We start from the raw sequence: 13,785 nt of genomic DNA on the forward strand, positions 1-13,785 counted from the left end.
CCCAGTAAAATATACCACACAACAAAGATTTGAGAAAGTCACTGAGAAACCATTTAAAGTCTTGGAAAAGCTCTCATGTGAAAAAGAAAAGGAAACAATTTAAATTGTTTGTACAGGAAAGAGTGAGATGGAAACATGACAAATGTATGCAAAATACTAAGTGGCATACAGAAAGCACTAAGAAGCTTCTTTTCTTCTAGTCATATAATGCACAAAGAAAGAGACAGTTTAAGATGCTGCAAGACATCAAATTTGAAATTGAAAAGGGATTTTTTTTTCAATATACTGTGTAATTAGACGATGAACTCAATGCATCAGGCAATTGTTGAGGTCAGATATTTAACAAGAATAAGAAAAGATATTACAAGTTTGTACAAATAAGAAGAATAAGCAGTGCTGTATAACCAAAGATAACAGGAATTAAACAAAATTGGAAGGGATATTATACTTCCTAGCTGAGATTTTAAGCCAATCTCTAGCTATTACAGAACAAACTAAAATCCTTACAGGAACAAATTATGCCCTCTTTTCATGGTGGGCGTGTCCTGAGACTTTCTGTGAAGTGTTGGCATATTTCCTTCCAAGTATTAGGTAACTAAGTAGACTATCCAAACAAATACATTTATTTGGATTTAAAGCAAAACAAAGCCCCAAGTTCCAACAGCCCCCAAATTATTGTCACTCTTGTTCAGTCTCACCACACATTTATTGTAAGAAGACGCATCATCAAATCTTCCTCTGGTCTCAGTTGACAACCTCATCAATTTGAACTTCAATTAATAGCATTTGCTTTTCCAGGCAGTTTCAGACAGAAGTTTTCCCGGACTTCTACAACTGTGACAAATGTCTGCTTCATTACTACTCCTCCACTTGGTGGTTATGCCTTTATTATGTTCCACATTTTGCCCCATTATGGTTTCCATTTTAGGAATAATGTTTGATTGACTTTTCTTCTGACTGTAATAAATATATTGACTATTGGCTTTTTTTCTTCTTCACTAGTGATCTCTAATAGACATCTTTCAAACTACTTGTTTTCTTTTACTTAAGCAAATGGGTAACAGTCTGTCTGCCCTTTTTCATTTATTATCTGAGCAATTAATTAGACACAGGAATAGTTTTCAGAATTCAGGTAAATAATGCTTACATGAATCTGTTCCCTAGGACATCTACAAGTAACTTACTATTACTATACTTTATAGCTGATTATTACTACTTTATATAATTTAATATTAATATAATTGTTAAAACTATACAAATAGCTAATTACAACAACAACTAAAACAACCAACTGTGGTGGTTTTACCATGCTAGGCAGCTAAACACTACAACTGCTCTCTCACCCCCCGTCCTTAGATGAGAAGGGGAAGAAGTAAAGTAAAGAACAGCTCACGGGTTGAGATAAGGACAATTTAATTAAAGGGAAAAAAAAAAATAATAATAACAATTAAGGAAAGATTATTATTAACTAAACAATTTAACTAAATAGGAAAAAAAAAAAGGAAAGGGGAAAGGGAGGGGGAAAGGGGAAAAAAAGGGTATAACCAAACCAAACCAAAACAAATAAAGGCTATGTAGAAGTGCAGAGGAAAGAAATTACTCTCTACTTCCCACAAATGAGCGATGCTTGACCACATCCTTGAAGCAAGGCCTCAACACACGTAGCAGGTGTTCAGAAAGAAGACCGATGTTTTCACAATGAGAGCCCACCCCTCCCCTCTTCTTCCTGTTTCCACCTTTTATTGCTGAGTGTGACATCACATGGTATGGAATATCCCTTTGGTTGGTTTAGGTCAGCTGCCCTAGTGATGTTTCTTTTCTCACTTTTTTGCCCACCCCCTAGGAGGGTTAGAGAGAGGCCCAATGCTGTGCCAGCACTGCTCAGCAGCAGACACAACACTGGTGTGATACCACTGCTGTTCTAGCTACAAGTGCGGAGCAGAGCACTGTACAGGCTACTGCAGGGAAAGGTAACATCCCAGCCAGACCCAATACACCAACAGAAATTAAAAAGAAACACCTGGTTTACATTTAGAACTCCCTAAGCCTAAACATACATTGCAGGAGAAGTCATAGTGAGTGTTTATCACCAGAATCATGGGGTGAACATCTGGCTCGGTGTATCTGCATCTGCCCTAGTACATTAAATTTGTCCACATGGCTCAGGAGCCTGCAGGCGTAGAATAAACTGCGTCTGTGTGAGACGCACTTGGTTTTAGCCTCCAAAGCAGGATAACTACACACAAACCTCCTGTGGAGAATGGTTTCTGGACTGCTCTACCACTAAATTGCAGCTGGAAATGGTTTAGCTGGAGTGCTTGCTCATTGTAACAAAATCCATGACACGTCTTCCTCACATGTATTAGTTCCTAGTAGATGTAATAGTTCCTGGATTTGAATTTGCTGCTGAAGCTTTAGTTTATGCATCATCTCAACTAGGTCAGAAATTCATGGAGATTGGCTGTTCCAGTTCCAGTCCTGCATGTATATGCTACTACCACTACCCTACTTGTAGTTCAGATGATAACTCAACATACTATTAAAATGTGAGCTGATGCTCCGCCATGTGGCTTCCCATTCATGCAGTTTTTCAATACATTAATATGGCAGCTCGAAATGCCACAGACCTTCCATGCTGTGGAGGTAGAAAGCAGAGAATGCTGGAAAAACACTAGGAAGACATTGCTTACATTATCAAATGTATGTGTTTAATAAACCTTAATCCTCTTGGAGTGCAAGGCATTTAGTTATGTCTGGCAGTGTTAATGATGCTCAGAATATAAAATCACTTAAAAAACAAAACCTTAAATCTGAATTCTTTCTTGTTTCCAATTTCATTTTTTTCTTCTTGAATCCTTCTGTCATTTCAGTTAGTTGAGTGCCAGCCAGAAATCCACACTTTGACATATATTGTTGATAATCCCTGAGTTTCATATTTCTTTCAGCGGGCAGTCTTTATCTGATAATCACAATAATGCATGTTATCTATATGTCCCAGTGTATGGATTTTCATTTTCTTTTGTGGAAAATCCAGCCATCCCATGCCTCCAGGGTATTTCCATGGATTTTGACTTGTTCTGCAGAACTGTACTTTTAGCCTGCTTTAGTGGGTGAAAATATAATTCCTCTAATATGTAGATGAAGGCATTAATTATCTGAACAGGAGCTATTTGTCCAGCATTTTCATCTGTCATGCTGAAGAATGATTAGTGAAATTGACAATGATTTAACAATGGATGCTGGTTCATGAATAGTAGTACTTCTTCAGGCCTTTTTCAATAAAAAAGTGGAAAGATCAATCAAGATTGACTTTCTTGAAATCCATGGTTTAAAAAGAGGAATTATAATTCATCAAATGATTACATGCTTCTTTCTAATGAAGGAGAAGGCCATGTAGAAAAAAAAAAATGAATAGAATAGAATAGAATAGAATAGAATAGAATAGAATAGAATAGAATAGAATAGAATAGAATAGAATAGAATAGAATAGAATAATTCGTTTGCAAGGGACCTACAGAGATCAACAAGTCCAACTGCCTGACCACTTCAGGATTAATCAAAAGTTAAACTGTGTTTATACAATGTGGCATTTTTGTACTGATGGTTAGCTAAACTCCACCACACCACTCTCTCACTCCCCTTTCTAAAAAGAACTGGAAGAGAAATATGATGCAAGAGGGCTCAAGGGCTGAGTTACCATCGCAGGTAAAGCAGACTCAGCATAAGGGAGATTAATGTAATGTATTGCATATTGCTAACAGACTAGATCAGTAAGAACTAAAAGCAAACTTCATCCACCCTTTTCTGTCTTTGGGAAGGAATGTGGAATTCTTTCCTGAACTGAGCCTGCGGGGGCGGCCCACAGGCAGCAGCTCTTCAGGAACTGTTCCGACATGGCTCCGTCCCACAGGGTCCATCCATCCCCCAGCAGCAAACTGCTCCAGCACGGGTCCCCCACGGGTGGGCGGCAGCTCCCCCCAGACCCCCTGCTCCTGCAGGGGCTCCTCTCCACGGGCTGCAGCTCCGGCCCGGGGCCTGCTCCTGCGGGGGCTCTCCATGGGCCGCAGCCTCCTCCAGGCCACATCCACCTGCTCCACCGGGGGCTCCTCCACCCATGGGGGGGGCTGCAGCATGGAGATCTGCTCCATGTGGGACCCATGGGCTGCAGGGGGACAGCCTGCTCCACCAGGGGCCTCTCCCTGCACAGCCCGCAGGGGAACTGCTGCTGCCTGCCTGCAGCACCTCCTGCCCTCCTGCTGCACTCACCTGGGGGATGCAGGGCTGCTTCTTGCTCCTCTCTCTCTCCCAGATGCTGCTCCACAGCAGTTTTTTTCCCCTTTCTTCTGCTCTCCCAGAGGCCCAGCCAGCATCACTCATGGCCCAGCTCTGTCCAGCATCACGTCCCTCGTGGTGCAGCTGGAGCTGGCTCCTTTCTGACATGCAGCAGCTGCTGGGCTCTGCTCACAGAGGCCATCCCTGCAGCCACCCCACTACCATAGCCTTGCCACATAAACCCAGGTAAAATGATCCTGGAGATAAAAATGATTTGATCACACCAACAGAATACACCCTCCTATTGCTGAGTGTAAGTTTATGAAATTTTCAGGAAGTTTAGTGTTCTAAGTTATTCTCTGAAAGAGCTTCATCAGTATACAAAGACCATAGGTAGAATTGCCTTAAGCTAGTTTTTCCAAACTCCTCTTTCCTTGTCACTAGATACTGTCAACAACAGATTTGAAAGCCAGATTGCCATGCATAAGCATCTTCACGGACATCACCACAAAAGTCTCTCCAGGTTTCTACCTACGGTAGTCTTTCCTATCCAGACAAAGGTGATTTTATGAGCCCTGAAATGGGAAACTTCTACTAGCAGATCTATTTTCACATTTTTGCCACTGCAGTTAGAATCTTTTCAGACTACCAGTGCCAATTAGTACCAGTTTTGAAATAAATCTAGGATATGCAATCAGTGAAGTTGTTAATGATCTCTTTTATAATTTACATATTAATTATTTACATGGGTAAAAGGTTGAGGGATCTCAGAAATATTGACAGGATGTTTGTTGATAAGAATGACAAAATGCCAGCCTTGGGAACATATCGTGATTGCAAAATCAATCACCTACCTTAATTGATTTAGCAACAGAATATTACACATGAAAGAAGTCAAAAAAAATAAATAAATAAAAAATTGCACAAGAGAGTATAACACAATTTCTGGAAATCTGAATAGTTTATATGAAGATACCTGTCTTGCAGTGACGTTATTTTAATTTACCTTTTCATGATGGAATTATTTTGACACTTCTTACTTGGTTTACAGTGAATTCAGAAATGAATTGCTAAACTTTATGAAACAGGGGAAGTTGCATGAAAGGAACTTTGTGAATTAAGCTAAAGAGATATCATATTAAAGAGTTATGTAGGATTCATCAATGGAAGTCAAAGGAATGGTATGATCCTTTCCAGACAGCACATTAAGCATGCATTTTACTTGCTGAAAATTCATGGTGTTATTTACTTCATTGCATCCTAACACCTTTGACATCTAATGATAGCAGAAGTATTGTGTATCGTGTGTGGACTACTTGTCTGGTCTTATGAAGGAGTGTGCCTGAGAACATAATGATGATGTTTCTTCATGCTGCTAGGCATCAATGGCACACAGAAGCTGTCTGGCTCTACCTTTTATAAGAGCAGTCACAAGAACAGAGATACAACTTGCCACTTTCCAAAGACTTTTGTTCCACTTCTCAGATGACAGACTCACGTAAAATACGTGCAAATGCCAAAGGTAGGGAACCACAAGGTACTGCACTCACAGCCTATGTTCAACCTTCAAGCTGGTATAACCTCTGAGTTACAGTCAGACATAAACTTGTCTGCTCTTCTAGTCTCAAGAGTCCTCAACTCCTGGCTATACAGTTTAAAGGCAGGCAATGACTATCGTTTGCCTTCATTATTACTCTACGAACTCAATCCCCTACCTTGAATGACTGTTCTAATGATATGACTATAAAAACAAATTCACTATGATTTCTACTGGTAGTCAGTTCCACTAGATGCCCAGAATCAGGGCTAGATGGAAAAGTTTCCAAAGGAGTGGATAATATCCAACATTTTCTTATATTCTTGGTGGATGAGGTAGGTATAATTTAACAAAATTAAACTAGTGGTACTAATTTGAATTCATGCATCTGAGTTGTCGTCTGGATGGTTCTATGGTACCTACATAATAAAATAAGAGGGAGTGTGGCCAAAGTTAATGTAATTGAATATCCATACTCTGGTCTTTGGACACACTTTTCTTTGGGGATATAATGAACATAAGCTGTTACTTTGGCTGGACTGTACTGGTTCCTTAACACTTCAAACTGTAGACAAGTATCTAAATGGAACACTTACTTAACGTAGACTGGATTCAGTGCTTATTCACTCTGATTTGGATGAATGCATTTGTCTTTTAACTGCAAATGAAACTAGATTCCTAGTTTCCTAGGAATAATTTCCTAGCCTAGTTTCCTAGGCTTCCAAATGCATCAATAACATGTTTTTTTGAGGACTATTATGTGCTTTACAGCACAAAATAAAACACAAACTTGACATCTAAGTTTCTCCATAGGCAAGCGCTTGTTCTAAATGAGTTTTACATATGGGAAAAAGCACACAAACACACACACAACAAAACAAACAACAAAATACACAACAAAACAAAAACCAAACTTCAATGGATAATGCAGATTATAAGTTAGAACATGATCAGACTTGCAAATAAATGTGTAATCCATTAATTGTTTTTGACCGTTCAGAATGTCTGATGACATTAACTGGAGAAACATGGAAAGATGGTCCTGTAATTTCCAGTTTAAACACAATAAAATGAAATAGGTATTCTTAAAAAATTTTATTAGTGAGGTGTAGATCTTACTACATGTTCCCCCAATGAGTCAATATTAAAATCTGAAGGTATTTTTTTTTTTTTTTTTGCATTACTACTTATTAGTTTTATAATGACACACTTTAACAGATATCATCCCCCTGTTCCCAATCTAATCTTAAGCTAGGACAAGCTCTTCAAGTAAATTATGAGGAATAAAAAGGTGTCCAGATATTGTATTTAAAACATGACTAAATATAAATACTGTTTAAGTCTTGAACTTCTGCCCTTGGATTTAGGGCTTGGATAACCCAAAGCACTGCTTCATAATTTTAATGCACAGGTAGAGACCTAGAAGACATATTTATATACAAATTTATTTTCAATTTCTTTCAATCCCTTCCACTTTTTTTCTATCATTAACCAAAAGAAAACCACAAAAACAATTCCAACAGAAAGAGATATCCCTACTGTTTGCAATACTACCTTCCATTAATTTCATGGTAAATTCAGTTACCTTACCATGTCTTCTATATGCATAGCAAATTAGATGTCGTTGTGTCCAGTAAGTTGGAAGTGAAGTAATTTTCTGAAGGTAGTAAAACTATTCAATGGTATTAGCTTGTTCACAAAACAAAGGCCAAAGATTTCAGAAAATCAGATCTGATGTTAATCCTCAAAATTGCATGCTAATAAAAAGTCTTCTATCCACAAATACATAGAAGTTATCACGTGAAACTTACTGTGCTGGCAGTGAATCCCATTAAACCCTTCTGGACATTTACAAACATATCCTATGAACGTGTCGCCTCGGTATGCTTCACTAATTTCACACATCCCACCATTATGACATGGATTAGGAAGGCAGGGTCCTAAGAGATAGGAAAAAAAAAAAAAAAGAGAAATATATAATGAAAAACCATCACAATTTTATGCTCATTAAAGAAATAAAATCCCTTATGTAGACCTTCATATTCTACTAACCCACTAAAATATACCCTTCACTTGGTTCAGATAACTTGCCAGCACAGATTTTTATGAACAAGAAATAATATGAAGCATGTCACTACTCATTAATCACAACATTATTTTTTAATGTAACAGAAGACAGGAGACAGAGAAGGTAAATCTTCCTCTGCTATTAAAGATAACAGGGATTCTAACTTTTATACCACTGTGGCAATATGTATTAATCAAATGTGCCTATCATGTATAGAGTGACATGTACAATATCCCTGAGTAATCACTGCATGTCAAGTTAGTAGTATGAGATCTTTGCTATGGCTTTGTGTGACTATATGAATATGTAACTATCTGGGTCAGCAGTAAGACTACTAAACCAACTGTTCGTTCCATTGAGAGCCTTTTTAGCAAATCCACTTTAAACTGCTTTGTTCCTCTGAGTAAATTTATATTTTTTTTCCAACTAACTGTGTACTAGGTTACATAACATCTCATCAGTGAGATCTGATTTGTTATGTTTGCAATGACTATATATGCCTTTAGGTCTACAAATTATTTTGTTAACAGCAAGTGTTAAATGTGTTCCATCTTATTATCTTACTAATGTTATCTGTAACATACCTCCTACCAGAAAAAACGCTTTAGCATTTTGATGATTTTGTTTTCCAATCTCACTTTAAAGAACTGGCAATCCTGGTGGAAAACCTCATATGCAAGTTTCTATGTGAAAAGATTTGTGAACTCAGTATAATTTATATTGTTTGTGACCTTTGCTATGTACCCAGAAAGGTGTTAATTGTCATTTATTGAAATGCAATGTCATAATTATTTATCCACTTAAAATAAACAATAATAATAATAAACAGAAAAGAACTTTTTCCACAGCATAATTTACTGACAATCAGCACTGGGAATTGAATGATATAAACTTAAAAGGCCACAAGTTTAATGTTTGTCAGGCTCTGACTATTAGTTTATGTTTTCAATAACAAGCACAAGGTTTGACAGACATTCACAGCAACAGCATTCATTCAGCACGTCTCATCAGTGAAAACTACACTCTCTGAGAAAATATTAATTTGCAGAAGATAAAATTAATGGAATTACAAGTATGTCAGAACACATTCCACAATTATAATTTCCCGTGTAGTTACAGCAATATGAGAAACTATCCATGTACATATTTCTGTTATAACTTATGTCTTTAGCCTAACCCAGGACACAATCCTGGAGAAGTTACACTTATACACATGATTAAAGATAGGATATGTATGTCTCACTGAACCCAATCAATTAAACACATGAATCTGTATAAGTCTAGTGTACTTAGTAGTAACAATCATGAAAAAATCATGAAGACAAAAAGGAGGAGAGACTCTTCCTTGCCTTGTTTGTCTTTTCCCATTCATATTCTCCATTACACTTTAAATGTAGTGGTACACTACATATTTAATTCCACATGACATATATCAGTTCATTGAGAGGTCAAAGAAGATTCGTGGCTTTCTATTCTTACAAATTCTGTTCATGTTATTTCTCCTCCATAATAGAGGGAAAAAAAAATAAAATTGCTTTTTGTCTCCCCATGAATATGGACTATGTGTTTTTTCAAGCCTTGATCACAGTGCTGTGATTTGGGGAGTACCTGCAGGTAGCCCCATATGTTAATTGCTTCTATCCATGTGGATCTTTAATCTTCCAAGAGCAATAAATCTTTTAACAATTATTTTCTCATTTTGCTTGCTGCTATCTCCATATGGTTTGTTAAGCACATGCTCAGCATTCAGCATACTTTTTTTTTTTTTTTTTTTTTTCTCAGATCAGTCCAAAGGTTTAAAAGATCATTTGAGTAGCACAGCAATAAATGTACTGGAGCAGGTCAGTATTTCTAACACATCTTAGTCTTCTATGATGCTTTAAGACTGACCTCCCTAACGCCCGCCCAAAACAACATGCATATTTTTGAGTAATTATGGTTGCCAGTTGTTTATAGAAATATAATAGTAATATTTGTAATCTAAATGTTGAGGGCTTTTTTTGTTGTTCATAGAAACTGGTAGTTCAAAATTGTTTTGAGAGCAATGAAACATACCAATTAAATGCACCAAAAGCAGTAAACAATAATCATCTAATTTTCACTAATTAACATGCATTTTCTAAAAAGGACATGGGTTAGGCTTATCTGCATTCTAAAAGGATGAATGAGTGCAACTTAACAAAGCCTGCAACAACTTTTTTCTCCTAATTCTCCACAGGACCATAGTCTGATATTCTAGATCCTCAGGGAATTAGGGCATGTAAACTATATGAGCCTTCAAGAATACTTTTTTTTTTTTTTTAAAAACTTGACTCTACAGAATCCCTGATGCAAAATTATAAAGGTTTGAGTGTTTTGGACAATCTGGGTCCTAGTCCAGCAATAATTCCATCTTAAAAACGAAAAATGGTACATACAGATCTAGGCACTGCTGCCAAATGATGAGAAATCACATCTAACTTCCTTGGGCTTTTAAATAACAATATATTGAATGCTGGATAATTAATTCCCTGACAATCTGATTAATATTCTCAGTTACTCAGATCTATAGTGGTGAGTTTGAAAGCATCTTTTTTTGCACCCTTGTCAAAGAACAGTGGGCTTCAGGGATTATTATTATTATTTTTTTTTTAATCAATAGCACTGTAATACTTCTGCAGGTAATCTTTAAGTAGCTTCCAACACAAGGAGAACAACATTTGGCCAATATTAATGAGCAGTGGAATTCAATGGTATGCTTTCCAGGCATTTTTATCCTTGCTCATATAAAGTAATGTCAACAAGATTAATTGTGCACTAAAAGTAATAGATCTATTCACTTTGCTGCTCTTTTGAGTCCTTTGTGCAATTCCAGTGGTATTAACCAAAATAATAATTACAAGTATACTCCAAAATACATCATTCTGTTATTCAATTGAAATCCCATGCTGTTTTTGAAAAAAAATATTGGAAGTCAACTTAAAGCATAGCTCTTACTAAATCTGAGATTTTATAGTTGAGGAATCAAACAAATGTATCCTCAGTAGAGTTGCAAAGGGGCTGAAGGCAGAACTATGTCATCTGTTTTCTTCTTTGACAAGTACGGTCAATTAGAACTTCATAAAAATAGTCCTATGTAATGCAATACTGTAGCAATAATTACATATTTGAAAGAGACCATTAGTTTGTCTAGAGCAGGAGAAGATAGGAAATCAAGGAAAGTATCATTTCATCAAAATGTAATTTTTGACAACGATAAGAAATACAGAGTGTATAAGGCCTATGTATGAAAATTGTTGCCTCATTCTGTCTTTTAGAGTACTCAAATTCTTTTGAAATAATTCAAAGAACTATTGAAATATCTTTCCACAATTTTTGCCTGACAGTTCGAAGGAAATATATATTTTTAAATATTCAGTCATCCAGTCTTATTTTCAGCTGCTTTTTTTTTTTTTTTTTTTCCTTGCACAGCCACCCAGTTTTGAGAAGAAAAGAAAAGAAAAGAAAACCCAAACAAACAAAACCCTAGAGACTGTAATATTTGTAAAGCACGTTTAAATTTATGTATATGAACATCATTACCTAAATTTCGGATTGTTCTCATTTCAGTTAGTTGGTAAGTGAATAATTTTAGTACAGGCTGGCTGTATCTACATGAGCAAGCTACACAGTGCAACCTGAAGAATGAGACAGCTGATGCTAAGGACCCATTATCCAGCCATACAGTGTCTATCCTGAGAAGCAGAAGGCAAACTTACTTTGGGCTAACTCTAGTCTCTGTAAAAGCTTTTTGTCTGCTTAGGTTTGTACATATGAGATACAACATTAATTACTGTCCCCTCAAAGTGTCTAAGCACTAGGGTTTAAGGAGGAAAAGAGAGTTTGTGATTCCTGTGCACTGGTGATGAAGCAGTGCAGCCCTCTCACTCCTCACCCAGCTGAAGACAGCAAGGGCCATATGTAAGTTCATTTGCATCCCCAGTGCAAACTTCATCAGGATAAAGCACAGAGCTTGCCTGAAAGGGCAGGCTGTACATACATTCAAGTTCAAGGTCACAACACGCAAACACAAGATCTCATTGAATGCATTGAAATGCACTATCAAGAAGTTTAAAAATGCTTTACCAGATCTTTTTCTAATAAATGTCTACCTGGGACTTAAAAATGTGACAAAGGCCAACTTCAAAGCACAATGGTTAACAGCCATTGTGAAGCATGAGCTTCGCAAAATATAAGAAACCAGAAAATAGTTGAAGTACCATCAGTAACAGGAAGAAATAAACAAAAACCCTAATGACTCTTTCCCATACTGCTCCTCAATTCAGTGATACTCAGCTGTAAAATAAACCATTTCTCGCACTTCCAAAAAATATCATGTCTTTCTTGCCAAACACAAAATCTTCTGCGGTGAGAAAGGTATTCAAAAGTATCAGGCAGTTGTAAGTGAAATACTTAAACAAGAACTCTACATTAGTCAGGTCTTCCTCAAAGCCTGATTACATGTACTCAAAAGCATGCTTGCTGCTGTGCTAAAACAGGAAGACAATCAATTATCACCTATCATTTCTTGCTAAAAAAAGATGACGAATATGAAAAACAGAATAAAACGAATAATAATAATAAATTATATACTCCAGTGGAGTCACACATGCCAAATTATCACATTTAAATATGTTAACTCTTCTGACAATACCTATCAATTCATCTCCCCTTCTCATAGAAGTAATACAATTTCAATGAAAAATACTAAATTTTATATTAAACATGATATGCATCAAGATGAAGACACTTAGCTACAAAGCTAAGTTTCCGAAGCTTAATTTATTTTGTGGCATATTACTGAAGAAGGAAGCACTAGCTGATAATGTTACTGTGACGATATGGTAAGCTCTGAAAACCATCAAAACAAATACAGAACCACAGACTTTGAATCACAGAATATCCTGAGCTTTAAGGACCCACAAAGATCCAGCCCCTGGCCCCACACAGGACCCAAAATCGAACCCTATATCAAGCATTGCCTAAACACTTGAACTCCAGCAGGCTCAGTGTTGTGATCACTTCCCCGGGGAACTTCTTCCAGTGCCTGACCGCCCTGCCAGTGGAGAAACTTTTCTTGACTTCCAGCTAGACCCTCCCCTGTCCCAGCTCCATGCTGTTCCCTTGACTTTTGTCACTGTCCCCAGAGAGCAGAGCTCAGCACCAGCCCCTCCGCTCCCCTTGTGAGGGAGCTGCAGGCCACCATGAGGCCTCCACTTGGCCTGCTCTGCTCTGGGTTGAACAAACCCAGGGACTTCAGCTGCTCCTCATGTGTCTTGCCCTCCAGACCCTTCACCATTGTGAAGCCCTCCTTTGGACACTCTCCAATAGTTTTATGTCCTTCTGATATTGCACACAGGACTCAAGGTGATGCTGAAAGAGCGCAGAGCAGGGCACAGCAATCCCTTCCCCCAACCAGCTAGTGATGCCATGCTAGAAGCACCCAGGATGCGGTTGCCCCTGCTGGCTGCCAGGACCCACGGTTGACTCACGTTCAACTTGCCATTGACCAAAAACCCCAGATCCCTTTCTGCAGGGCTTTTCTCCAGCCTTTCATCCCCCAGACTGTCCATACAGCCATGGTTGTCCCTTGCCAAGTGTGGAATCCGGCACTTGCTCTTGCTAAGCCTCATATTGTCAGGGATTTCCCAGCTCTTTGTCAAGATCTCTCTGCAAGGCCTACCTACCTTCAATGGAGGCAGCCACTCCTCCTAATTTAGTATCATCCACAAACTTATTTAGTGTACCTTCAAGTTGGCATCCCAGTCATTTATAATAACATTAAAGAGATCTGGCCCGAAAATGGAACTATGAGGATCCTCACTAATGACTGTCCGCCAGCCTGATGCAGACCCATTTACAATTATGCTTGGAGACTCACCCATCAGCT

At 37.8% G+C, this 13,785-nt stretch overlaps 1 protein-coding gene across 2 annotated transcripts in view; it reads right to left on the reverse strand.

The window, feature by feature from the left end:
* Positions 1-13,785, reverse strand: part of EDIL3 (EGF like repeats and discoidin domains 3) — a 267,842-nt gene that overhangs the window by 123,102 nt on the left and 130,955 nt on the right. For both annotated transcript variants that reach the window (XM_068666882.1, XM_068666881.1), the window contains one exon: positions 7,621-7,749. In XM_068666882.1, coding sequence (XP_068522983.1) covers positions 7,621-7,749 — 129 coding nt within the window. The remainder of the gene's footprint in view (positions 1-7,620; positions 7,750-13,785) is intronic.

Source organism: Anas acuta, chromosome Z (genome assembly GCF_963932015.1).
Source record: "Anas acuta chromosome Z, bAnaAcu1.1, whole genome shotgun sequence".
Taxonomy (NCBI): domain Eukaryota; kingdom Metazoa; phylum Chordata; class Aves; order Anseriformes; family Anatidae; genus Anas; species Anas acuta.